This window comes from Rhinoderma darwinii, chromosome 2 (assembly GCF_050947455.1).
Source record: "Rhinoderma darwinii isolate aRhiDar2 chromosome 2, aRhiDar2.hap1, whole genome shotgun sequence".
Lineage (NCBI taxonomy): Eukaryota > Metazoa > Chordata > Amphibia > Anura > Rhinodermatidae > Rhinoderma > Rhinoderma darwinii.
Genome location: NC_134688.1, coordinates 72,475,003 through 72,501,255, shown reverse-complemented (window position 1 = coordinate 72,501,255; position 26,253 = coordinate 72,475,003). Strand labels below are relative to the sequence as shown.

Genomic DNA, 26,253 nt, shown 5'->3' with positions numbered 1-26,253 from the left:
GAAGCGATCCGTTATGCACAGGCCGGTGTCACACTGATAAACGGTTTTCTTTCTTATCCCCTTCTGTAACGCTCTGCACATTTTGGGGACTTTTTCTCCTTCGTAGTTTGGGAAATATTACTGGGAAAGTTTTGCGCTGGTATAATACGGGCGCCCTCGCTTCCAGCGGATGTGCCATGTCCCTTCCCAGTTCCTCAATACTAGGGCCCTGAAACTGCAGGAATGTTCCCCTCCGGCCTGCGCATTGAGATGTTTTTCATCACCGCATTACTAGTGCCATAACTTTTTTATTTTTCACTTGATTGAGCGGTGTGCGGGCTTGTTTTTTGCGAGACGGGCTGTAGATTTTATTGGTACCATTTTAGAAGACATACGACTTTTTGATCACTTTTTATTTCATTTTTTGGTAAAGGAAATTACCAAAAACAAGCAATTCTGGAATAGTTTTTTATTGTTTTTTTTTATCGGCATCCACGGTGCGCCCTAAATTACATGTTAGCTTTATTCTGCGGGTCGATACGATTACGGCGATACCAAATTTGTATAGTTTTTTTTATGTATTGCAGCTTTTGCACAATAAAATCACTTTTTTTATAAAATCATTTGTTTTCTGTGTCGACATTCTAAGACCCATAACTTTATTATTTTTGCGTGGACAAAGCGGTGTCAGGGATTATTTTTTGCGGGACGGATTGTCATTTTTTATTAGTACTATTTTGGAGTAAATGTGACTTTTTGATCACTTTTTATAGCATTTTTTGGAAGGAGATGTGACCTAAAAACAAAGATTCTGGCGTTGTTTTTCATGTTTTTTTTTTACCGCGTTCACCGTGCGGGATAAATTACATAATTGTTTTGTAGTTTGGGTCGTTACGGATGCGGCGATACCAATTATGTATAGTTTTTTTTATTTTTACGGTTTTTCCCATAATAAAAGACTTACTATGGGAAAAAAGTCAGTTTAGCTTTATTTTTATTTGAAATGTGTGTGTTTTTATTGTTTTACCACATTTTTATTAACTTTTTTTAACTTTTTTTACTTGTCCCACTAGGGGACATGAGGGCCTGATGCCCCGATCGCTACTCTAATACACTGCACTTCATACGTAGTGCAGTGTATTAGCGCTGTCAGTTATTCACTGACAGCAAGCCTATGAGGACACGCCGCAGGCGGGTCCTCATCGGCTCCCGTACAAGGCAGACTCGGACGCCATTTTCTGGCGTCCGATTGCCACAGCAACCCAGCGATTGCATCACTGCGTTGCCGATCGGGTGAAATCTATTGAGCGCAGCATCTGAGGGGTTAATCTGCCGGATCGGAGAATAGCTCCGGTCCTGGCAGTTACAGGAGGGTGCCAGCTGTATAATACAGCTGTCACCCCGCGGTGATGGTGCCGGCTCTGCTCCTGAGCCCGCACCATCACTGCGCCGTACATATACGGCGCTTTGCGTGAAGCACCTCCCGACAGCGCCGTATATATACGGCGGATGTCGGGAAGGGGTTAAAGGTACTAAGACATAACAAAAACTATATAAATTTGGTATCACCGTGATCGTAGACCCGCAGAATATAGCTAATGTGTCACCGTAAAAGCGAAACCCATAAGAAAATGGAGGAACTGCGTTTTTTTTTTCCAATTCCACCCTATTCTGAATTATTTTTTTCCAGCTTCCCGTTACATCACACATATAAAATTAAATAGTGCCATTAGGGATGCATCGAAACTTCGATACTGTTTCGATACTGTGCACCCCCAAACGGTTCGATACCGTTATTTCATGTATTTCGATACTAAGCTGTGCCGCTGCACAGCTAAGTATAGTAACACATGAATGTATGGGAGCGGGGCTGCGGCTGTGTAATACAGCCATTGCCCCGCTCCGGATTCCTGACATGTGCGCGCGTTCAGCATGAGTTGGTGCGGCCAGCGCTGCACTAATGAGCGGCGGCACTGAAGACAGAACATGGCGGGTGCACTACAAAACACCCCCATGTTCTGTCCTCAGTGCATGCGCCGCCGCTCATTACTGCATCGCCGGTCGCATCACCTCATGCTGACTCCACACGCACTTAGGCTGGATTCACACGAGCGTGTGCATTTTGCGCGCGCAAACAACGTGGCATTTTGCGCGCGCAAAAGGCACTTGACAGCTCTGTGTGTCAGCCCCGTATGATGCGCGGCTGTGTGCTTTTCGCGCAGCCGCCATCATTATGACACTCCGTTTAGATGTTTGTAAACCGAAAAGCACGCGGTGCTTTTCTGTTTTCATTCATACTTTTCACTGCTGTTGCGCGAATCACGCGCGTCCCATGGAAGTGCTTCCGTGTGCTGCGCGTGATTTTCACGCACCCATTGACTTCAATGGGTGCGTGATGCGCAAAATACGCCCAAAGAACGGACATGTCATGACTTTCGCAGTGGACTCACGCTGCGGAAAAATCACGCAACTGTCTGCACTGCCCCATAGACTAATATAGGTCCGTGCGACGCTCGTGAAAATCACGCGCGTTGCACGGACGTATATCCCGTTCGTCTGAATAAGCCCTTACTGTCAGGAGCGGGGCAATGGCTGTATTACACAGCCGCAGCCCCGCTCTATAACGGCGGAGATCAGAGTAACCTCTGTTCTCCGCCGTTATTCCCCTGAATGCTGAAAGCTGACTGCAGCATTCAGGGGAAAGTGAGGAGGGGGGATGCCCGTTGGATCGCTTCACAGGAATCCCTGTGACGCGATTGAGGGACATACCATATATGGGCAGACAGCCCAGGGTCCATTGAAGGACTCCAGGGCTGTCTTACCATATTTCCTGTTGTTAGGGCCTACTTAGGTATGTCCTAACAACTGCCTGTGTACTATCAATTTATAACTATATGCCAGTACATTAAAGTTAAAAAATATAGTAAAAACATAAAGTAATGTTAAATTAAAAAAATACGCATACACCTTTTTTGCAATAAACATTAAAATAAATCTCTACATAAAACATACACATTCGGTATTGGCGCGGCCGTAATAACCTGCACAACAAATTTTTTGCATTATTTAAAAACATATATTAAAATAAAAACTGCTTTCTTTCACTTATTAATGTGGAGCACGAGGTGCGATGAATTTAACCTCCATGTGCCTCACATTAAGGGCATGTTCACACGTGGCGGATTTCCTCCGCAACTGTCCGCATCAATGCCGCACAGAATCTGCGTTGCAGATTCTGCTGCGGATCTGCACAAAATGTGCAGTAAATTGATGCGGACTAGCTGCTGCGGACTGCGGTAAAAGTACTTCCCTTCTCCCTATCAGTGCAGGATAGAGAGAAGGGACAGCACTTTCCCTTGTGAAAGTCAAAGAAATTCATACTTACCTGCCGTTGTCTTGGTGACGCGTCCCTCCTTCGGCATCCAGCCCGACCTCCCTGGATGACGCGGCAGTCCATGTGACCGCTTCAGCCTGTGATTGGCTGCAGCCGTCACTTAGACTGAAACGTCATCCTGGGAGGCCGGACTGGAGACAGAAGCAGGGAGTTCTCGGTAAGTATGAACTTATATTTTTTTGACAGGTTGCTGTATATTGGGATCGGTAGTCACTGTCCCGGGTGCAGAAACAGTTACTGCCGATCGCAAAACTCTTTCAGCACCCTGGACAGTGACTATTTACTGACGTCTCCTAGCAACGCTCCCGTCATTACGGGAGCCCCATTGACTTCCTCAGTCTGGCTGTAGACCTAGAAATACATAGGTCCAGCCAGAATGAAGAAATGTCAAGTTAAAAAAGCAAAACGCATCCGCAGCACACATAACATGTGCATGACAGCTGCGGACTTCATTGCGGAATTTAGAATCTCCATTGAAGTCAATGGAGAAATTCCGCAATGAGTCCGCAAACAGTCCGCCACACCTCCGCAACAGACAGAGCATGCTGCGGACACCAAATTCCGCTCCGCAGCCTATGCTCCGCAGCGGAATTTTACGCCTCGTCTAAACGAACACTGCTAAATTAAAGTGGAAGTCAATGGAGAAACGGCTCCGCTGCGGATTAACGCTGCGGAGTGTCCGCAGCGGAATTTAAGTGAAATTCCGCCACGTGTGAACCCAGCCCAATAGTAATTAAACCCATCATGTACCTCACACATTAACCCATTATGACTGAGAAACATGATGGGGTTAATTACTATTAATTTGAGGGACATTCAAAATTCATCATCACACCTCGCGCCTCACATCAGAAAACAGAAGAATTTTTTTTTTATTACTGTTGGCAAAGTATCGTTTTGGTATCGAAATTGCAATACTAAACGAAGTATCGCTATCGAAGTCCAAATTCTGGTATCGTGACATCCCTAAGTACCATTAGAAAGTACAATTTGTCCCGTAAAAATTAAGCCCTCATATGGCTGTGTCAACAAAAAAATTAAAAAGTTATGACTTTTTGAAGGCGAGAAGGAAAAAACAAAAGCATAAAAATGAAAATGAGTGGAAGTTTCTAACTTTATGATGACTGGGAAATAGTCTTGCTAGATTCGGACACAAAAAAAAAATGATGGGAAATAAGATAAGATATGTACCCAAAAAATGTACATATACTTCTGAATGTTGATCTTGTACCTGCTGGGGCCTATGGGTGCCCCTATTTCTCATACTATATACTTCTGCACGTCATCGGTGGTGGTAATGCTTTGTAACCCCATCGATTTTTAGAATAAAGTGGCTGCAACACTTGTCAGATTCGTATGCTTTGCTTCTTTGGCTCCTGTTGACTTCACTTGGGAGAGACAAATCTACATAACCCATCATCTTGTCTCCCCAGTAATGCTGTGAGATGCTGACAAGAGCCAAAGTGATCGATCACAGCACAAGGACCCCCCGCTTCTCGAGGACAGTCAGAAGTTCGTTATAACTGAGGTACTCTTTCAAGTTATTTCCCTCTGTTCTTGGATTATCAGGATTTATCGCATTATTTACGCGGTTCCTCCATCTTATTTTCAGATTGATGAATTTTTTAAATGTGCGTCCTGCAGGAAAAAACAACTTCACCCAGTGATCATGGGCTCGACTCACTTTTAACATTGTAAGGGGCGCTCTGTAATAACTGGCAGCACCACACCGGAACCAAAGAAGAATAAAACAACGTAAACCTTGTGATTGTGGACGGTATCCTGTACGAAGAATAAAAGCGGAATCATGGATAAGAAATCCTTCGAGATGGTGCTTGATGAAGTTAGAAAGGTGCAGTACTTGCTGGTATCTGCTGAAGAACTTTTATATCCATATTGTGCAGGGCATGCAGTATTGGGAGCTGGAAGCAGATGACTCCGACTATTGCATAGCGGCTGTGCTGCAGAATAGCAACTACTCCTATTCATTTGAATGGGAGCAGAGCTGCAGTACTGCATCTCGGCCGCTATTCCGTGACCATAGCCATCTGCTTCCGGTATGGACATTCGGTGTCATGCTTTGAATGTGGTGGCGGGCGAGGAGGAACACTGTGTTCGGGACCCCTGTTCTCGCAATTTGTAGGGGTCCCAGTGGTGGGGCCCCAAATATCAGAAATTAATCACCTATCATGTAGATAGGTGATAATTGTCGATTCTAGGAAATACCCCTTTAATTCTATTCTGATAATTTCTTCTTTCCTGTCCTTAGGCTGTTGTTACAGATTATAAAGTCAAGGCCTTGGAGCACGTGCACGGATATTTTTCCTGCGAACAGGTACAGTATATTGGTTTTTGGGGTATTTATAAATAAAGAACAAGCACTATGTGAGCTCACACTTTTTAATAGATGTTGTTCAGCAATGTTTAGCATTCTACTATGAGACACTGATGTTCATTTACAAATGAAGCCTCCATGAATATGATCACTACTGCCGGGACTTGTTTCCTTACAAATAGCATGTCCAGGAAGAGTTCTAGTATTCCCCCTGCTCGCAGCATTTGTAATTGAACACCCTGTCCCAATAGCAGTGAATTACAGAATAGTATATATTACACTCTGCGAGCTAATGCAGCGCTAATAAAGTCTATTTATAAGAAGCCAGAGAACCCCTCTAAGACTGGATTCCCAGGGCCGTAGTACGGTCCATATTACATCTGCAACACCTGATCCCTACGAGGTTCCACGGAGCTGAACTTAGATCCCTATCATGACTTAAAGAGGCTCTGTCACCACATTATAAGTGGTCTATATTGTACATGATGTGATCGGCGCTCTAGTGTAGATTACAGCAATTTTTTTTATTTTGAAAAACGATCATTTTTGACGGAGTTATGACCTATTTTAGCTTTATGCTAATGAGTTTCTTAATGGACAACTGGGCGTGTTTTACTTTTTGGCCAAGTGGGCGTTGTACAGAGGAGTGTATGACGCTGACCAATCAGTGACCAATCAGCATCATACACTTCTCCCCATTCACTTACACAGCAGATAGCGATATCGCTATGTGCAGTCACATAAACACACTATAACGTTACTGCAGTGTCCTGACAATGAATATACATTACCTTCAGCCAGGACGTGATGTTTATTCACAATCCTGACACTTCGCTAACACAATCCCGACACTACAGCACAGGAAGTGTAATCTCGTTTGAAATGACAGTTTACATCGTAATCTCGCGAGATTACGCTTCCTGTTCTGTAGTGTCGGGATTGTATTAGCGTAGTGTCAGGATTCTGAATACACATCACGTCCTGGCTGGAGGTAATGTATATTCATTGTCGGGACACTGCAGTAACGTTAATGTGTGTGTATGTGGCTGCACATAGTGATCTAGTAAGATTACTATGTGCTGTGTAAATGAATGGAGAGAAGTGTGTGACGCTGATTGGTGACTGATTGGTCAGCGTCATACACTTCTCTCCACAACGCCCACTTGGTCATATAGTAAAACACGCCCAGTTGTCCTTTGAGAAAGTCATTAGCATAAAGCTAATATTGGTCATAACTCTGTCAAAAATGATCGTTTTTCTAAATAAAAAACACTGCTGTAATCTACATTACAGCGCCGATCACATGATGTACAATATAGGCCACTTATAATCTGGTGACAGAGCCTCTTTATTACTAGGACCACTGTAATCTACACTAGAGCGCCGATCACATCATGTACAATATAGGCCACTTATAATGTGGTGACAGAGACTCTTTAAGACGGAACCTTAATGAAACCGTCCTAAAGCAAATGTTATATATAGTAATTTTTATAATCTGTATTGTACATGAAATGCACTACCTTTTAGATATACGGTATAACCAAGACTCTCTCTTGTAGGTGGTTGAATTATTGAGATATTTCTCCTGGTCAGTTCCGCAGCTGAAGGCAGTGAAGGCGATGCAGACTGTGAGTGTACATAGTACTATAATTATATATATATAGTGATTTGAGTTTTAAAATTAAAAGCTTCGCCCAATTTTATTTGTTAATAATAAATGGATCTCTAGACAGAAGAAGCGGTCTCTATAATGCCCCTTACATGTCTCTCCCTGTAAGTCAGTGTCTCTCTTCAGTAGCAGTTTGAGTTTGTGACTTGATTATTAGGTTACTGGAGATGCCATTTGTGCACACATCTGCTTCATTTTTTTTTTTTACCTCATAAGCACAAAGCAGGGTTAACGTACAGGGTAATCCATAAAAATGGCACATTAGACCCTTTGCAGGAGTGGCGTTGGATGGTTGCCTTGGCAACCGGACCACCTTATCTGATGCAGCATTTTTTCCACGGTGATTGCAAATTTTGGCAGGAGATGAGGCAACTAGATCCTGTCACTGTCATTTTAAAGAAAGTCAATGCTCCTGTGATTTCTTTAAATGGTAACTAAACGTTCAACAAACTTCTGACATGTCATAGTGACATGTCAGAAGTTTTGATTGGTGGGGGTCCGAGCACTGAGACCCCCCCCAATCGCTAAAACAAAGCGGCATAAGCGCTCGTTTCATTGATTTCCGGAAGAAGCCGAACAAACGAAGCAGCTGAGTGCTCACATGAGTGCTTGTGCCGTTTCATTTTAGCGACACTTTAATTATAATCGCTGCCCAGAAAAAGCCAAGAAGATACTAAGTGATTTGATGCTTTTCTAAAACCTCTGCCATATAACTCTAGTGATCTGCAGGGCTCACAGTGATCGCCTCCTTGCCAATCAAACATTGGTGCCGAATCCTTTTAAGAAGTATTCCGGTTTCATCAAATAAATGATTGTTGTTGGTTTTTTTTTGTATAATAAAAAGTTATACAATTTTCCAGTATACTTTCTGTATCAAGTCTTTGCAGTTTTCAAGAACTTTGCTTGCTTTTATTCAATAGGACCACAGCTCTGATATACATAATGTGTCATGTCCATCTCATGACCAGGACAGGTTATCCCCTGGAAGTTAACAAAGGTTTTGAAGACCACTTGAAAACCGTGATACAGAAATTATATTGGAAAATTGATTTCCTGAAACCGGAATACCCCTTTAAACTGGGACAAAAAAAAGTTTAAAAAAACTACCAGACAAAGGTTTAAAAAGCCACTTAGATTAGAAATGTGAAAATAATATCTTCTATGGTAAGATCTGACTGCTTGAAGTTACAGACCTGGAGCCCAATGCTTTATTTATCTCATGCCATATTCTGTTGTGAGTTCAGGTGCAGCGTTGTCATGCCAAATCACCATTCATATCAATATTTACACCGACCCTTGCTTGGATAGTGGCAGTAATGTGTGGGTATAGTGATGGTTTTGGTGAATCTATACGAGATCTTCATGACAACATTGCAGCTGCCAGAAATCAGAACAAGAAATGTCGCTAGGGTCTCTCCGCAGGCTTTGGGCTGTAACGTCAAGCAATCATTGTCGTAAGATATTAAATAAAATGTCAGCTTTTATCTGGTAGGTATACTTTAAAAAAAATTCAGACCTTAGGAATTATACCTTTTTAATTATATTTGTAACTCTTTGGCTGCAGAGACAGTTTTCCCACTTTTGACACATACAAATAAACCCCAATTGTCAAAACAAAACAAAAAAAAAATTAAACATTTTTATACTCCTATATTTCTGAAAATAGATACCTGGCATATTGTGAAAATGCCACCCAACACTTCATACTCATGGGAGCCTTACATCAAAGTGTAAAGATTCACCGAGTCGTCAAATTAGTTGCAGGGGGTGATTAGACGTGTAACTACTTATGTTATCACTCCTTTAGTAAAACCCCGTTCCCCCTAAATGTCACATGATCAAATGTGATAATCAGAAAGCACATATCCTCTCTTATGGGTAATAGGGGTGATCACATGAAGAAAGGTTCCTGTGTCCCCCCGGGGCCACTGGAGGCTGTAGAGGGGGAGAGATGACAGTAACGTGCTGGGAGCCCCTCCCCACTCCTCCCCAGCGCAGACACAGAACCAGGAGGTAAAACTTCTCATCCTGCCCCATGACTTCAACGCCGTGCTGCTATCTAGAGCTTTAATCTGGCATTGAAAGGGTTAAATGTGTTTTCAAGCCCCACGTTTTTTTTGTTTTTTTAAATAACGAAAGGAGGTACAATCCCCTTTCCAACCCCCACGCTCCTATGCAGATGTTCCCCTCGTACTAACACCCCCCCCCACACCCCAAGGTTGCATTAGATATTTCTAGGCAGAGTAAAAGTTCTCGGTTTAGCATTTTCTGAGAGTATTTTTAGCCAAGGTGTAGTTTATCATTTGCAGTAAGGCAATTTAATAGTAAATAGGCTGAAAACCTGTGACGTCCGTGGCGTTGACACGTCAACCCGCACGTGGGAAAACTGCACCGCCTTTTGTTATTTTAGAACATATTCAGATAATTATTATTTTTTTCATTATAAGGGCTGGAAAAACATGTTAAGGCAATAACAGGAACATTATTTCTAACATTGTTTTCTTTTGTCAGAAAATGGTTGCCATTCCTGCTACAAAAGTTGTGAATATACTGAATTGCTTCACGTTCAGTAAAGACAGACTGAGTGCCCTGGAGCTGCTGGCTGTGTAAGTCCCTGTCTGGGGTCAGGACTTTACCTTATGATCTATGTACAGTCACTGGAGCTTCTAATATGCACACATATATATTTTATTGCTGCTCCGTCACTGTATTTGCATCTCATTTGCTTTACGGTTTCCCGTAGTCTCTCCCGTTTTTGTTTTTTTTGCATTGCCAAAATCACTGGGAGCCATCGACCAATATTGAAACCTGTTAACACCTTCCAAGTTTCTACCATCTCACACTTAGTTGCCTCCGCACTTTCACTGTCTGTGTACAAACACTTGAAGCAAATATGACGCGAGTCCATCAGACGGTAATTCCATCCATTTTTGTTTTCGACTGATTAAGACGTTTGGACTTGGTTAAAGTGGAGTGGCTTAGATGGGTTGGTCTTCCATTGCACATTTCCTCCTGCAGGTTGGGGGCAGGGCATATTTTATATTTTCACGTATGCGTTGTAATATCAGACATGACAGGTTGGAATTCGAGCATGGTGTCCCAATCCAGTCCTCGAGGAGCCCTGCCAGGTCCTGTCTGGGGAAAACACATTGTCTAATTATTTATTTAGTAAAATTAATTAAATCACCTGTGCAGTATTAAGGAAAGCCTCCAGTCATCGCCTGTTGGGGTTCCTTAACCCCTTCCCGCAAAAGGACGTGACATGTACGTCTATGTTAAGGATAGTTTAACGCAAATGGACATACGGTTATGTTCTGAAGATGGAGCAGGCACAGGAGCTGTGCCCTCGCCATCTCCAGTGGGTGTCGGCTGTAATATACAGCCGACATCCCGCTACAATGGCGGCAAATGGAGCTATCGCTGCCGTTTAACCCCATAGATGCCACGGTCAATAGCGTCCGCGGCCTCTGTACTCCATCGCCCCCCGATAGCGATGCCATCGTAGAAATGGCGTTGTATAATGCTTACGTGCTCTCCCGATGTGCAGGCCAGATGGGAACATTTCTTACGTTTTTTAGAGGTAATTATCAAGGCCCCAATATTTGGGAACCAGAGAGCCCCAAATCATTATCACCGCTGGAAGCGGGGTTGCCTTATTGTAGCAGGGCAAGACATTTTCAGCGAATTTCCCCAAACTGCAAACCAGGGAAGGACCCAAAAAAAAGTGCAGAGTGTGTTCCAAAAAGGGTATAAGAAAGGACAACATTTATAAGATGATTTATTATTCATTTACCCCATTATACCCTGATGTATTCCGCACAGCTTACATTTGCCCTCACATTATAAACTGAAACACCAGTAAAACCCCAAACAAAACTACTACCAAGCAAAATCTGCACTCCAAAAGCCAAATGGCGGGCATACCGAGCCTGGCAGTGTGCCCAAACAGCAGTTTATGATCATATATGAGGTATTACTGTACTCTGGAGGACCCGCTTAACAATTTATGGATTGTGTGTCTCCAGTGGCACAAGCTGGGCACGCACAACATATTGGGCACTAAAATGACATATCTGTGGAAAAATGGCAATTTTCAATCTGCAACTTCTATTCTGTACTAATTTCTGCAAACCACCTGTGGGGTCAAAATGCTCACAATACCTCTAGATGAATTTCTTGAGGGATGCAGTTTCCAAAATAGGGTAATTTTTGCGAGGATTTCCACTGTACTGGTACCTCTGCCCAATGCAACATGGTGTCTGAAAAATTAATCTTGTAAAATCTCCACTCCAAAAACCAAATTGCGCTCCTTCCCTTTAGACCCTTGCTGTGTGTCCAAATAGCAGTTTACGACCACATAAAATGGGGATTTAATAAGTCATGACCCAATTCTAATACAGTCTTTAAAACACCTGGGGGGGGGGGGGGGCAAAATGCTCACTACACCTCTAATTTAATTTCTAGAAATGTTGGGGTGATTTTTCTCCTTTATTCATTGTGGAAATTAAAAATTTTGAGCTAGACCTACATCTTGTTGAAAAAATAGTGTATTATTTTTTTATTTTCAAGGCCCAATTCTAATAAATTTAGCAAAAAACCTGTGGGGTCAAAATTCTCACTATTCCCCTAGATTATTTCCTCAGGGGGTGCTGTTTACCAAATAGTCACTTCTCAGAGGTTTCCATTGTACTGGTACCTCAGGCCTCTGAAAATGCAATATGACGCCCAGAAATCAATCCAGAAAAATCTGCGCTTCAAAAGCCAAATGGCGCTCTTTACTTTCTGAGCCCTGTCGTGTGCTCAAACAGCAGTTTATGACCACATATGGGGTATTTTCCTACTCAGGAGAAGTTGCTTTACAAATGTTAGGGTGCTTTTTCTCCATTATTTGTTGAGAAAATGAAAAATTTTGAGCTAAAGCCACATCTTATTGAAACACCCATGGGGTTAAAATGCTCACTACACTTCTAAATGAAATCCTTGTGGGGTGTAGTTTTCAAAATAGGGTCTTTTGGGGGGTGTTTCCTTTGTTTTGGAACCACAAGACCTCTTCAAACCTGACATGGTGCCTAAAATATAATCTAATAAAAGAAAGCCCTAAAATCCTCTAGGTGCTCCTTTGCTTCTGAGGCCGGTGTTTCAGTCCATAAGCACATTAGGGACATGTGGGATATTTCTTAAAACTGCAGAATCTGGGCAATAAATATTGAGTTGTGTTTTTCTGTTAACACTTGGTGTCTTACAGAATTTTTTTTATTAAAATTGAATTTCAGCAAAAAAAAATAAATACATTTGTAAATTTTTAATTCCTGTGAAACGCCTTTCTAAATGCTGTTTTGAATACTTTGAGGGTTGCAGTTTTTTTTAAATGGGGTGATTTATGGTGTTTTTAGTATATAGGCCTCTCAAAGCTACTTCAGAACTGAACTGGTCCCTAAAATATAGACTTTTGATATTTTCTTAAAATTTTGAGATATTGCTGCAAAACTTATAAGCCTTATAAAAGGCCTAGAAAAATAAAAGGATGTTCAAAAAGTGATGTCAACATAAAGTGCACATATGGGAAACTGGTAATTAGTGACTATCTTGTGTGGTATAACTATCTGTCTTACGAGCAGATACATTCAATTTTGAAATGCTAATTTTTTTGCATATTTTCTCAAAATGTTGGTGTTTTTCACAAATAAGCAATGAATTTATCAAACAAACCCCTGACATAATGTAATGTAATCGCTTGGATAAATAAAAGTATTCCAAAGTTATTACTTAATAAAGTGACACATCACGTTTTAAAAATGGGGCTCTGCCAGGAAGTCCAAAAGTGGCTGCGGTGGGAAGGGGTTAATGGTTGGATTGGGGAGTGTTGAAGTATTGGAAAATATCATGATTTGTTTTGCTAGTATTTTATTATTATTACTACGCGTTTTGTTCCTTTAAAGAGGACCTGTTGCACTTCTGACATGTCTGCTAGTTACTACTTGTGCTTCCCATAAAATAACAATGGTTGAGAATATATATATATATATATATCTTGCAAATTAAATACATATATTCTCTGTTTTAATATTCATAATGCATCGTTTAAAAATGTATGCAGGATGATCGGTGAATAGTGGAGAATAAAAACAGTGGCAAAGCATTTTTGTCTTCCGATTTTTGTACTTTTACCTAAATTTTTACATAAATTTTCCCCCTGAAACTGGTTCATAAAAAAATCTACAAGTTGTCCTGAAAAAACCAAGACCTCATACAGCTACATTAATGAAACAATAAAATAAAAGTTGTAGAAGTGTGGACAATTTTACTGTTTTTGTTAAAGCCATAACTGGCTACATCATTAGGGGTTAATATGGGCGTGAGTTCCAAATAAAATTTCTACTATATAAAAATAAAAGGTGAAATTTTTTTTTATTTGCATGTGACTTTAAGGGGGGTCAAACATTAATGACATATCTCTACTATATACCATTGGTGGATTTCTGGCATTTCGGCCAGTACACTATTTGACCACTACCTCAGTGACCTTTGTTAATCTTAGAATTTACACTTGACTGCTTTACCTCATCCATATAATACTCCCGATACAGACGGACAAGGGAAACCGGGTCACCAGAGGGATTATTTAAACATTCGTAAGTCACATTACTATTATCAGAGGAATAGTGACAAGAAACACGGAGGCCATTAAGTATTTTGTTGTTTTCAAACTTGACTCGTGTTATTGCCGCATTGTCTATAGAGATTGCTTTGTTTGCTCCCGTATGATTTTCGTTATGTAATGATGACTACAAGTGGAGAAATAATTATTACTATTCTTTCCAGCTTCCTGTGGTGCAGATATTCAGAACATTTTGTGCATAGCAATCTTTTCTGAGTTTCCATACAGTACAGTCCGAAAGGAAAAATACCCTTTATACTCGCATGTGAATTATCTACTGCACTTACATATTCCCAACCTTATTAATATGGTGGAACGACTGAACATTTCCTCTCTCGAGAACTCCTTCTCTCATTTCTACCTCAAAAATGCTTAGTGAAGTGGCGGGTAAAGCATTCTTTCATTCTTGCCTAGCACCATATTCTGGTATAGACCTGTTGACTGTCTTAGCCGGTTGAGCAAGTTGCCGTTCTTACTGTAAAAGTTACCGGTTTATCTTCTGTGTGTTTTGGGTAAACCCTGATGGGCTTTCCCAACTTTTTGTTCACCATTGTCTACCACCAATTTTGATGCTTTACATGCACGGTATGGAGTAATTAGGTCTCAGCTAGCGGTACAACAGCAATTGGCAGAGGGAGCATTTTTTGGGGGTCGCTGCCGGTGTCTCCTTTTTATACACCGTGATTATTGAGCGCTGTATATGTGTGAACCAAGAAGAAAGACGCTTTGGAAATCTCTACTATTTACTCTCATGGGGCCGCCGGCATTCTCTGACTCCCGGGCACCTGTAAATATATTATGGCGCAGGAGACCTTGACCACCTGACGTAAATATATAGCGGGCTATCGCTAAGCGTTTACGTTTATGGACCTCCCTTTGTGCAGACTGTGCATTGTCATGCTAAAATAGAAAGTGTTGTCCCCAAACTGTTGCCACAAAGTAGGAAGCCTATATTTCTCTAGAAAATCATAGTTAGGTCAGGCTTTCTCTTCACTGAAATACTATACTATATGTCCGGGCAGCTCTAGCAGGGCAGAAATTTGGCACGGACTTGTTGGTGACGTCCCGTGATCGTACATCTTTGAACTCGCTAGAGGGGGTTTATTAATACTGTCTTAAAGACCGTATAAAACGAGACCAGATGGGCAGAAACTGCACCAAATTTATCACAGTGGTGCATTCCGTATGATAAGTGTCTAAAACACATAATAAATTCAGTGCATGCCATGTATGCCACTTTTTTTTTTTTCCCGTTATTCGTGCCAGAATTCTGATTCTGATTTTGCTTCGTAAATCTACCCATACGAGCTCTTCAGTACAACCCATAACATTGTTAAAAAAAATGCAACGCTATTGCGTTCTTGAAATTCCTTTTGTGTGTCATCTGATAATCTAGAAAGTCTAATAATCCAGCACTTAGCTACAGCATAGAGCTGCGATATAATGTGGACTTGAATAAGACTAGAAACCGGAGACTTAAAAGAGAGAACCAGTTAGAAATTCCTGTGTTTAAGGGGCGAGGGGGGGGGGGTGGCGGGAGCTGCTTCTACTCCCGGGTCTCTAGACTAATATACAATACACTTTGATCAGTTGATGAGACCTCACACGATGAGAAAATCTTTAGGTCCGTATACTACTTAAGGTGGTCTTACACAGCTTGACGTTGGCCGTGTAAACGAACGCTGATCAACTAAACAGCTCATTGATCGGCGCTCGTTTGCGTCTTTCACAAGGCGCTAGTACGGGGGCGAGCGCTCGTTACTCCGACCATCCGTCCCCATACATTTCTATCATGGCGCATCTCACTGTTTACACAACGATAATATTTTCGGCATTTAAAACTATACAATCAGCCGATGAACGAGCGTTTGCCCAATAATTGGCCCGTGTAAAAGGGCCCTTACGTCGGGCCCTGTCACCTAATCTGAGTAGCTGGTGTTTTCGCTATTCGGACAATACAATTGTTAGTTGACATGATAAGTGATCATCTGAGATTTCTGTGCTCCTGAGACACGTTCTGAGATGTGAATGTTGTCTCCTTGCATCATAGCTCTGCTGCTAAACTTCACATTCATTCCTGAACACTGTCGTGTTTTCTACTTCATGCACATTAAGGATACTGATATACTATACAAAGGCAAACGCTTTAGAAGTTAAAGGGGTCTTCTCATCAGAGACATTTATGACATATCCACAGGAAACGGCGTAGCTCATGGTCGGAAATCACACGCTTCAGCTACAACACAGAGAGGTAGAACAGGGTTTAGGGGCCCCAGTCTAGAGATAGGTGGGACCCGCATCCATCTGACATTTATAACCTATCCTGTGGATAGGTCATACATGTCTCTGATGGGAAAACCCCTTTAACAGGAATAATAGGTAATATTCCTTATATAAACGGAAGATTATGTCCACCCTTCTATCTAATGAAACGTGATTACATACGGACTACTCAACTGATGACCATAAACAGACTGCATAGATCCAGAGAATTCTGGGAATACCCTTTTTCAAAATATGGCCATTCCTGAATTGTGTTTTAAAATTCAGATTTTATCGGAAGTTGTAATGTTATTGAGCGAACACATTTCACCACTACACATGAAAAAGTTAAAAGTATTGTTTAGGAATAGAAAAACCATGGCCGCTCTCCTCCAGCACCACATTGCCCACAGGTTGTAAGTGGTATTGCAGTTCAGATCCATTTTCTTACATTGAGCTGAGCTGCAATACCAGACAGAACGTATTGTAAAAATACATTGTGCAGTTAACTTAGGGGAACACTGAAGGTTGCATGCGACCTTGTAAAAATCACCCACATTTTTTTTTGTTTCCATGTTACGGCAATGTTGAAATCTACGTCGGAGGGTCCTTCTGCGTGCAGCGCTATTTTTCCTATCAAAATGAGCGACATCATAATGGAAGCTAACGGACCCCGTTAAAGTGGGACCCGTCAGGTTCTGGTGGTATCTGCCGAATGATGGATCCAGAGCTGCGTCTTGGTTTCCGTTATAAACGTGAACAGAGCCTTACAGCAAATCTTTTGTGACATGTTAGACCCAAAAATTAAAGTCCAGATTGCTATAAATAAAATGATAAAAATATCTTTTGATCTTTTTTATTTTCAGAAATATTCATGATGCATCAAATTATAAGCCAATTGAAGAACTTTTTAAAATAAATCTGACAGAGAAGAAACGCTGCAGGAGAATCCTGGAACAGGTATGTGACCGAATAGTTCATGTGTCATGGTTTTCTTAGAATTCTGGGTTGTCCCATTACTCTGTTTATTCCTCCGGGAAATGTATAAATAAACAACTGGGTGTTGTCAATGGGGTGTATCCCTACACTTTGACACGATCCAATTAATGCTGACCATGTCAGACAGTGTAGGTACACACTAAATTGACAACCGGAATGGTAACTTCCAGATGTCCATTTTTTTTTCTACATTTCTAGGAGGAATAACAGAGGAATGGCACAATGCAGAGACGCTCCAGAATTGTAATATTATAGGGAATGCAAATATTTACTAAAACAGACAATTTGTAGGGGTTGTTTCATCCTCAAGACATTGTAGCATATTGTTCGGATATGCCACAATTTTCGGATCAGTGGCCATCCAGTCCGACCGCTAGACCGAAGAGGCATTGGTGTAAGAAAAGCACCGTGCCGCTTTGTTTGTTGTCGGCTCCACTTGACTTCTGCTAGGTGTCTCCATGGACGACCAGTATTGTCAATGGTCCTTTTTAAAATTACTTTTTTGGGGTCTCTTCATTTGTGAACATCAAGTTTATCACATATGCTGTAAACAAATATTTGTCTGTTTCTTTTAGGCTACGAAGAGAGGCTGCAAAGCCCCCAACGCTATGATTTCTTCATGTGGTATGATCCCTGGAAATCCATACCCTAAGGGGAGACCCAGTCGCACAAATGGAATATTTCCTGTAAGCGTAATGTGACTGACGCAGTTATTTCTGGATTTACTACAAAGTCCTCCTAATTCTACCTATGGACAACTGTACAACACATACAGCACAAGCCCACCTCCATTTCTAATATGTACTACAGTATTTGCCCCTTTTCCAGATTTCATGTATTATTACTTATTTGTCACATTGAAAGATTTCTGATCGTTAAACAAAATATAGTAAGGGTATGTTCACACACCGGTTAAAAACACTGCAGATTTTTTTGTGGCGGATTTCATTGTGGAAAATCTGCAGCGTGGATGAGATTTGTTCATAATCTTATCCATATGATGTGGAAAAAATCAGCCGAGAAACCGTTTGTAAATTGATCTGCGGTGCGTTTTTTTAATCCGCAGAATGTAAATTTATGCTGTGGAATCGCTGCTCTTTTGTTGTGGGTTTTTCACTTTTAAATTCAATGGGGAGTAAAACCCGCAACGAATAGCACATGTTGCGACTCTTGCGGGGGAATCCCAGCAAATCACAAAGCAGGGGAAATTTTTTTTAATAAAAAGGTTTATATTTACCCCCGGGCGTTGTCATATAGACTTGCTCTTCTTCTCTAATCTGTCCAGCCCGGCCTCCTGGGATGACGTTTCATCCCAAGTGACTGCTGCAGCGGTCACATTTGCTGCAGTGTCATCCCAGGAGGCCGGACTGTGCGGAGAACAGAGGGATTCGTCGCTATGACAAAGGAGAATGAGGTAAGTATTGAGTATTTTCTTTTTCAGCAGCCGTCTCCACAGTGGAGATTCCGCCCGAAAATCTGCACCACAATATGGTGCCGTTTTTCAGCCGAAATTTCACTGCAGGTTCCAGGACGGATAAGCTGTGGACTTTTACGCAGAGTATTTGCCCTGTGTGAACATAGCCTAATAGAAGAAGTGACTCTGACTCATCATACAAGTTTCTGAATTGTTACTGCTTTTATTTACCCATAATCACACTTGTGTAAGAGGAGCTACCCCCTTTAAACTTTTATTCATTTCTTATCTGGAAGACGTTTTATTATTTCGTTTGTAACTTCAGTGCAGAGTTATACTTTCATCACCATTGCTACAAGAATTCGTAGAAATTTTTAATAAAATTTACAATAAAATTATTGCAAGCGAAAAACATGTCTGTTTTTCAAATAATTTTTTTAAGGGAACCCCAATAAAGAAAGAAGGAGAAGAGACAAATGAAGGCAAGGGTATTGCTGCCAGGATTCTTGGGCCATGTAAACCGGTATGTATTAGGGCAATTTTCTATTTCATCCATTTTTATTACACATCGTTATATCTAGTCTTTTGACAAAAACCTGTTGTTTTTTTTCATGGCAGCCACCTTCTACATATAATCCACACAGACCAGTGCCATACCCTATTCCGCCTTGTCGACCTCACCCAACTATTGCGCCAAGTAAGAAAAGGACAATTGCGTTCTCCAGTTTTATGTCAAATAAAATCTAGACCGGAGAATAAAAATGAATCCGGGTCTATTTACTAACCGTAATGATCACACTCTCTATTAATCTCTATTGATCTGTTGATTATTGCAATCTGTTATCTATCCTGATCAATAACAATATCTCTAAGCATGTTGCTTAGGCCTTTGACTCATTGCCTTCCTCTTCTCCTCTTGTCACTTTTCCACCATCCCGCGACTGCCGTTTTTATATGTTTATTACGCCTCTTGCTGCATGCTCTTTTTACGTATATTGTTGTAACGTTACTCAAGAAACGGGTCTTGTTAACATCAAGTATTTACTTGCTCATAGGACTTTAAAGGGGTTGTCTCATCTTGACAATGAAATTAAGCCAGCCTTAGTCTAGCTCCTGAAACCGCCGTCAGTCAGCTGTTGTATTATAGCCAGCCATTTATTTTGCTGCTTGTTGGTGCTATTAATGTAGTAATACATGGCGGCCATTCAAATGTAATACATGAACAGGCCCGGGTTCCGCCAGAGTGAAAGCCACTGAGCGTCTCTCCATTTCGGCTCATAGAGTGGAAGTCTCAAGTTGGGGACACTCCTCTACGACATCCCCATGTACTAATAGGGTATATGGAAAGTGATTGTCTTAGTGACACAACCTCTTTAATAGCATCAGTCTGAACAAGTTCTAGGGAGTGGCAATTCACATAGTCATGAATTTTCTAGTGCAAACTATAGTATCCAAAAGGTGGGTTAACTGGTTGACAACGCATGAGGTGCATTCTTGTTATGAGTGGTAGGACATTGCAACGGATTTAACACACAGACACCGCCCCGCTCTAACGGTGGAGATTAGACAAACCTCTGATCTCCTCCGTTAACCCCTAAATGCTGCGATCATAGCTGATCGCGGCATTTAAAGGGAAAATGAGAAGGGGAATCCCACTTTTATCCATCACAGGGATCAAGGGACATACCTTATATGGACAGAGAGCCCATGGTCCATTAAAGGATGTGTGGGGGTGTTTAATGTACACAAATTTGGTATTGTCACAACTGTAACAACCTGCACAACACAAGTGTAGCGTCATTTATTATGATTGGTGTATGCAGTAAAAATAAATAATTGAAAACTGCAGCAGAACTTTTTTTTCTGCATTTTTGGCAAAATAAAAATGTATAGAAATTAAATGATAATGTCAATGTCACCTACAAAATTGTCTGTGTACTTAAGGGGTTAAGCACCGTTACTTTGTTTGTTAAAGACCATTTCCACCTAAAAGTAAAAAAAAAAGTGTCAGTAAATATATATTAAAAAGTAATCTCGCCAAAGATAAAAATGTAATTCTTAAATTCCTTGAACTCCTTGCAATGTCATCGGCATGGTTTTTATAGGGCTGTAGTCCCTAGGTAAGTATGACTTGTGGGGATGGGAGATTAAAGGGAACTTGTCATATTGAGACTGCAGTCCTACCTACGGGCAGCCGGTTATAGAGCGGGAGGAGCGGAGCAGATTGATATATTGTTTTGTGGGAAAAGATTCATTATAGCTTGAAATGGCTTCTATCGCTAGCTAAAACCCGAATCTTTCAACCCCATATATATTATTTTCTTGTAGAGGGATGGTATTATTTGATTGCCTTTTTTGGCTGGTTTGTCTATTTTACTTTTTTAACAGCTGGCATGACCACATAATTTGGGGCACTTGCACCCCGTGCTGGAAAAGTGACTGGTGATTATTCTCTTTTCCTTGTAAAGCGTCTAATTTCGCTGTTCTTCTGAGTATTGTCTGTACCAGTCCATACATTTCTAGCGTGCTGTAGTTTTCATATACGGCTTCCGTTACTTTTTTATTATCCGTTTTGACATTCTTTTGATCGTCCGCTTTTTCAGTCATGTTTGAATGTCTAGTTGCTAGGAATACGCTGCCTGACAACCCAGTTTTTCAATGAAGTTGTAAGGCAGCTTGTCCCTAGCAACCAGTCTGTCTACCAGAATATTCAGGTCTTCAGCTCAAGATGGAACTGTGACTAAACTGGGGGCAGGGAAGAGGACCGGAGGTTGGTGTGGCAGAACTTCTGTGTCTCTTACTTCTGTTTTAACCATAATTTTGTAAAGCTAAATTTTGGTGGACGATCCCTTTAAATTTACATACAATGTTGAGTAACTAAGTACATTGTTTTTTATTTATCTCATACTGATGTTAAGCTAAATCGTGTCTTATACATAAATTATATTTTATGCGATCAGAGCTCACGTAATCGCTGTTTGCAAAGTCGGGTACCCCCCCCCCCCCTGTGATGTCAATGTGTGCTAGGTGGATAGTCCCTTTTAGTTTGCCTGAGCTTAGGATGCCATTTATGACCATAGTCCTCCTCCTGTCCTACATTGTATACACGGTTTTAAACAGAGCATGCACTAGACAGTAGGGCTTATTTTGCTAACTTTGATGGAGGCAGTGGCTTGTTCACTTGTGTGGTATTGCCCGGTCATTATCAGGAGATGAGGGGGAGGGGAGGTAAGCACCCAACAACTAATAGTCAACAGATGCCTATTTCACTTGGATAGGTGTCATTTAAGGTTTATATGTAGCAAACATGTACATATCTACTTTGAATAAGTTCAGTAAGATCTATGAAATGCCTATCTTCTGATATACGTGTGTTAGGCTGTGTTCACATCACCGCTAGTTTTTACGCTGAGGTTTCCGTCGGGTTAACCCCTCAGCGGAAAGTCAAATGGAAACCTCTGCTTCCATTTCCCCCACCATTGAACTCAATGGTGACGGAAACCTAGCTAATGGTTTCCGTCTGTCACCATTGTGACAGGGTTCCGTCGTTTTGGATGGAATCCATAGAGCAGTCGACTTTTTGATCCCTATTTATTCAATTTTTTGGGAGCTGAAGTGACTAAAAATAGCGATTCTGGCATCGTTTTATTATTTTTTTTATGGCGGTCACCGTGTGGGATAAATTACATTATATTTTTATAGTTCAGGCCGTTACGGACGCGGCGATACCAATTATGCATAGTTTATTTTTTTTCTAATAATAAAGGACTTTATAAGGGCAAAAGGTTTTTTGTTTTTTTTTGTTTTGTTTTTTTTTGTTTTTAAATGTAACTTTTTTACTTTTGTAAATTTTTTTGTAACTTTTTTTTAAACTTTTTTTTTTTTGTTTTATTCCCGCTCGGGACTTGAAGATCCAATTGTTGTATCGTTGTTATAATACCCTGCAATACTTATGTATTGCAAGGTATTATACCTGTCAATTTCACACTGACGAGGCCTAATCGCCTTCCATAGATGACAGGCCGAATGCCTTTCTTAGGCTTCCGGTTGCCATAGCAACAATCGGCCCGCCGATGTTGCTATAACAACTTAAATGCGGCGGTCGCTATTGACCGCTGCATTTAAGGGGTTAACCGGCATCCGACCCAATGTTTTCCCCCAGTACTACTAAGGCTGCAAGTAGCAGCCTGTACTGGGAGATACCGGGCTGCAGGGACCGCCTGTGTGCTCTGTTAGGAGCACACGTAGATTAACGGGCTGCAGGCACAAGGACCAGTGCTGCAGCCCGTTAATCTACGTGGGGTGGTCAGGAAGGGGTTAAACATCAATATAAAGAAGCCCAAAGTATTAGGCACTGGTAGCAATTTAGGCTCCCTGGAATTTGTCAAACGCTGAGGTAAATAGTAGTCAAATACAAAGTTTCTTCGCCTATTGATGTATGTGATGGTGGACTTATTTGATATTTTTAAAAATCTTGGTTCAGTAGATCTTGTTGGACCGTTTGCTAAGGTCGCTCATGTTTTTCCCCCATAAGAAAGCATTGAGGCCCAATGTGAATGAAAGTAATGGCGCTATTTTACCCCATGTCACCAGTGATGCCGTGGGACCCTGGCTTTACACACTCACCCACACTTAAGGTGGATGTCTAGGAAAATATAAAAATCTGTTAAATCTCCTATAAGAATTACTTATCTGAATACCGCCCTTTCAGAGATTACCTTCTGTCCTCCACTAGGCCACTGCTGCCACCTGAGCTGGCCATGACATATGCAGCATAGGGAAGACAACCGCTACCAATGCAATTGTGGTATTTCCATAGTATTTTCAGTATATTTTCATTAAAAAATCTTGATTTCCCAAACACCAAAATCTATATATCTATTGGGTCCTACAATGTGGGGGCTCACCTGCCTTGATAAACTAGGGGCCTGGGCGTATGATCTCATGATTTGTTGCCCACTCTGGTAAATGCTGTAATATCTGTATTTTGTTATACAGAACATGAGACAAAGTACGACTTTACCTTGTGTAGGCGCCAGGCTATACGGATTTGAAAGAAGGCCAGAGTTGTCGCCATCTATCTATTCCACATAGGAAATCCTTTTTATTTTCTGTACTAATAGTATCCAAGTGCGGTAGAAGAAAGTTGGCACTACTAGTCAGTCTTTGAGGTAGGGAACAAATTTGTAGAACAAATGAAACAGGAGTTACTTACCGAAACCTTGGGCGGTGCTCCGTAAAAAACAGTAGAAGCAATCTTTTATGTAACCGGTAGTGAGGAAAGTGAAATTACGGCACTCACCCATGTGGTTGTAATTCTTACTTTTATTGCGGCATCCAGCAAAAAGTTAAAAGCGTTCAAGGGAGGACATAGCAGATTGCATGGCAGGTTACAGCCTGTTTCGCGCTAAGAGAAACGCTTCTTCTGATACTATTAATAGTATCTGCTTTCTTCGTGTATGGTACCAATTTATAATTCCCGTACAGAGAAGATAAAAAAAAAAAGAGGAAATACCTTCTTTGTTTGTGATAAGTGTTTATGTAAGAACAACCAAGAGACGAGCTCAGGTTATAAGAAAATCTAAAAGTAGCTGATCATATCAGGAATGTGTAATTTCACTCGTCAATCATTATAATAGTATTATTTATTACTTTTGCCTCGCGATGAAGCATAAATTGCATGTTGCAGACATCATGGTAAACTCCGTTATGCATGCTCCTTCTATGTCCATGACAGGACAATGAGGCAGGGGGAAGGCAATTCTCCATCAGTCCATAGTAGGAAACTCGATGCAAAGCTGAATGAAAAACAAAAAATGTAAATGAGTAGGGTTTTACTGTATGGAATGCAGAGCGTTCTACATTGTGTCAGGGCGCTGTTTTGTTTTTCTTGCTCTTCTATTTTTTAGATTGCTATGGGAAGACAGTGACGGTAAAGAAGGAGCAGTCAAACTTAAATACCTCTGGAGAAGGTCAAAGTTTATCTGAAGGGGGAGGGGCAACAAGCCTTAGTACCAGTTGTCGGAATTGGGCTAAGACAAACGAGAATAACAGTAACTAAATTTATTCTGTCTTCTGCAAATTATCATTTTTGCACAGCGCCACATGCCGACAATCACTGCATGTACAAGTAAGGTAGATAAATGTGTCTTTTGGAATGGTATATGGTTTGATTAACACATTGGCGAGCCAGCCAGGAGGGTCATCCATTTTTTTTAAAATTTGTTTTAAGTTTCTATTCATTTACTCATTTTCATTAGTACTACTACATTGGTGTTGCTGTGCATCTTTGAATGATATAAATGTAAATTACTATTCTTTATACATTGTTCTTTAAAATCACGTTGACGCCGTTTTGAATTTTTTTTAGGACTAAAATTATGAATATTTATTACATATGTAAATGAGTTGTTTTCTGGTTAGCTAATCCATAGGATAATGACATAGCTGGCATAATCGACCAGTTATGACTGAGTTGTAGACTGTGTGCCGATGTTTTCTCATATGTACAGTTTGATCATCCGCAGATCACCGATCATGTTATATGCCTTATTGCATAGGCTGTACTGTAATATTACGATTACGATATTGAGACGTTTGGCGGTTAGGTTTTTATTTATCTCTAGTTGTTGGCATAGCTTTAACATAGTTTATAATGACAGAAACTACGCACATCTCAATGTCTGCGTGGGGTTCACAAGTTTTATTTTTTTTATATTCTTTTTCTTTCTTTTTTTCCTCCTTCTCTTCTTTTTGAAATATTGTTAATCATTATCTGTCCTTCCGAAACAAAACTTATCTAAATGGATCTTCATTATCGCTACTATTATCACATATAAACAGTGATTAGAAGGATTACTATATTATTGGTAATGACAGGATTTCATTTTCTATGATGGGAACACAATTTCCCGTTGCAACCTTAAAATAATATCTTTGTATGTATATGCAGAGCGCCCCAATCTGCTATCCATGTGATTGGGGACAAATCTGAAAGTGTAAACCCAGCTTTAGCTACAGTCACAGTTATACTTCGAAGCCAACACTTGGTTGATTTTACATTTTTTGTGGTTTTTTTTTGCTTTAACTCTACAGGTGCGTACATCAATGGTACTCTCATGGCAAATTTAGCTCCTGGAACTTTGCCTGCACTGTATTCTCCTAACCCAGCTACACTAGCCCCAGGTAAGACTAATAGCATCTACATATCATATTTATATCATAATTGTAAAAAATATTAAATTAATTCTCTGTGTGTATCTTCTAGGTAGTGAAGATCCTGCTGCTCAAGGAAAATCTACACCCAATCAAGGTAAGGAAGGTGATATTCAGGGCAAGGGGTAATCGCTTGTCCGTAGTTACGGATGAAATTGCGGACCCATTCATTTCTATTGGCTAAGGACACCTTTCCATATATTTACGGATGTGTGTCAGTGCCGTAAAAATGATCTGCAAAATATAGAACATGTCCTATTCTTGTCCGCAATTGTGGCATGGACTCGCCCATAGAAATGTAAAGGCGCTTCCAATATTGCGGACC

The 26,253-nt window shown here is 40.9% G+C and overlaps 1 protein-coding gene across 2 annotated transcripts in view; it reads left to right on the top strand.

The window, feature by feature from the left end:
• PROSER1 (proline and serine rich 1) overlaps positions 1–26,253 on the top strand; it is a 41,474-nt gene that overhangs the window by 6,932 nt on the left and 8,289 nt on the right. Inside the window, exons 3-14 of one of the 2 annotated variants that reach the window (XM_075851747.1) lie at positions 4,807–4,901; positions 4,986–5,225; positions 5,643–5,708; positions 7,271–7,339; positions 9,892–9,986; positions 17,167–17,260; positions 17,875–17,985; positions 19,156–19,236; positions 19,332–19,410; positions 24,623–24,766; positions 25,809–25,898; positions 25,981–26,025. In XM_075851747.1, coding sequence (XP_075707862.1) covers positions 5,181–5,225; positions 5,643–5,708; positions 7,271–7,339; positions 9,892–9,986; positions 17,167–17,260; positions 17,875–17,985; positions 19,156–19,236; positions 19,332–19,410; positions 24,623–24,766; positions 25,809–25,898; positions 25,981–26,025 — 919 coding nt within the window. In that variant the 5' untranslated portion in view covers positions 4,807–4,901; positions 4,986–5,180. The remainder of the gene's footprint in view (positions 1–4,806; positions 4,902–4,985; positions 5,226–5,642; positions 5,709–7,270; positions 7,340–9,891; positions 9,987–17,166; positions 17,261–17,874; positions 17,986–19,155; positions 19,237–19,331; positions 19,411–24,622; positions 24,767–25,808; positions 25,899–25,980; positions 26,026–26,253) is intronic. The other variant, XM_075851748.1, reaches the window with a different exon arrangement.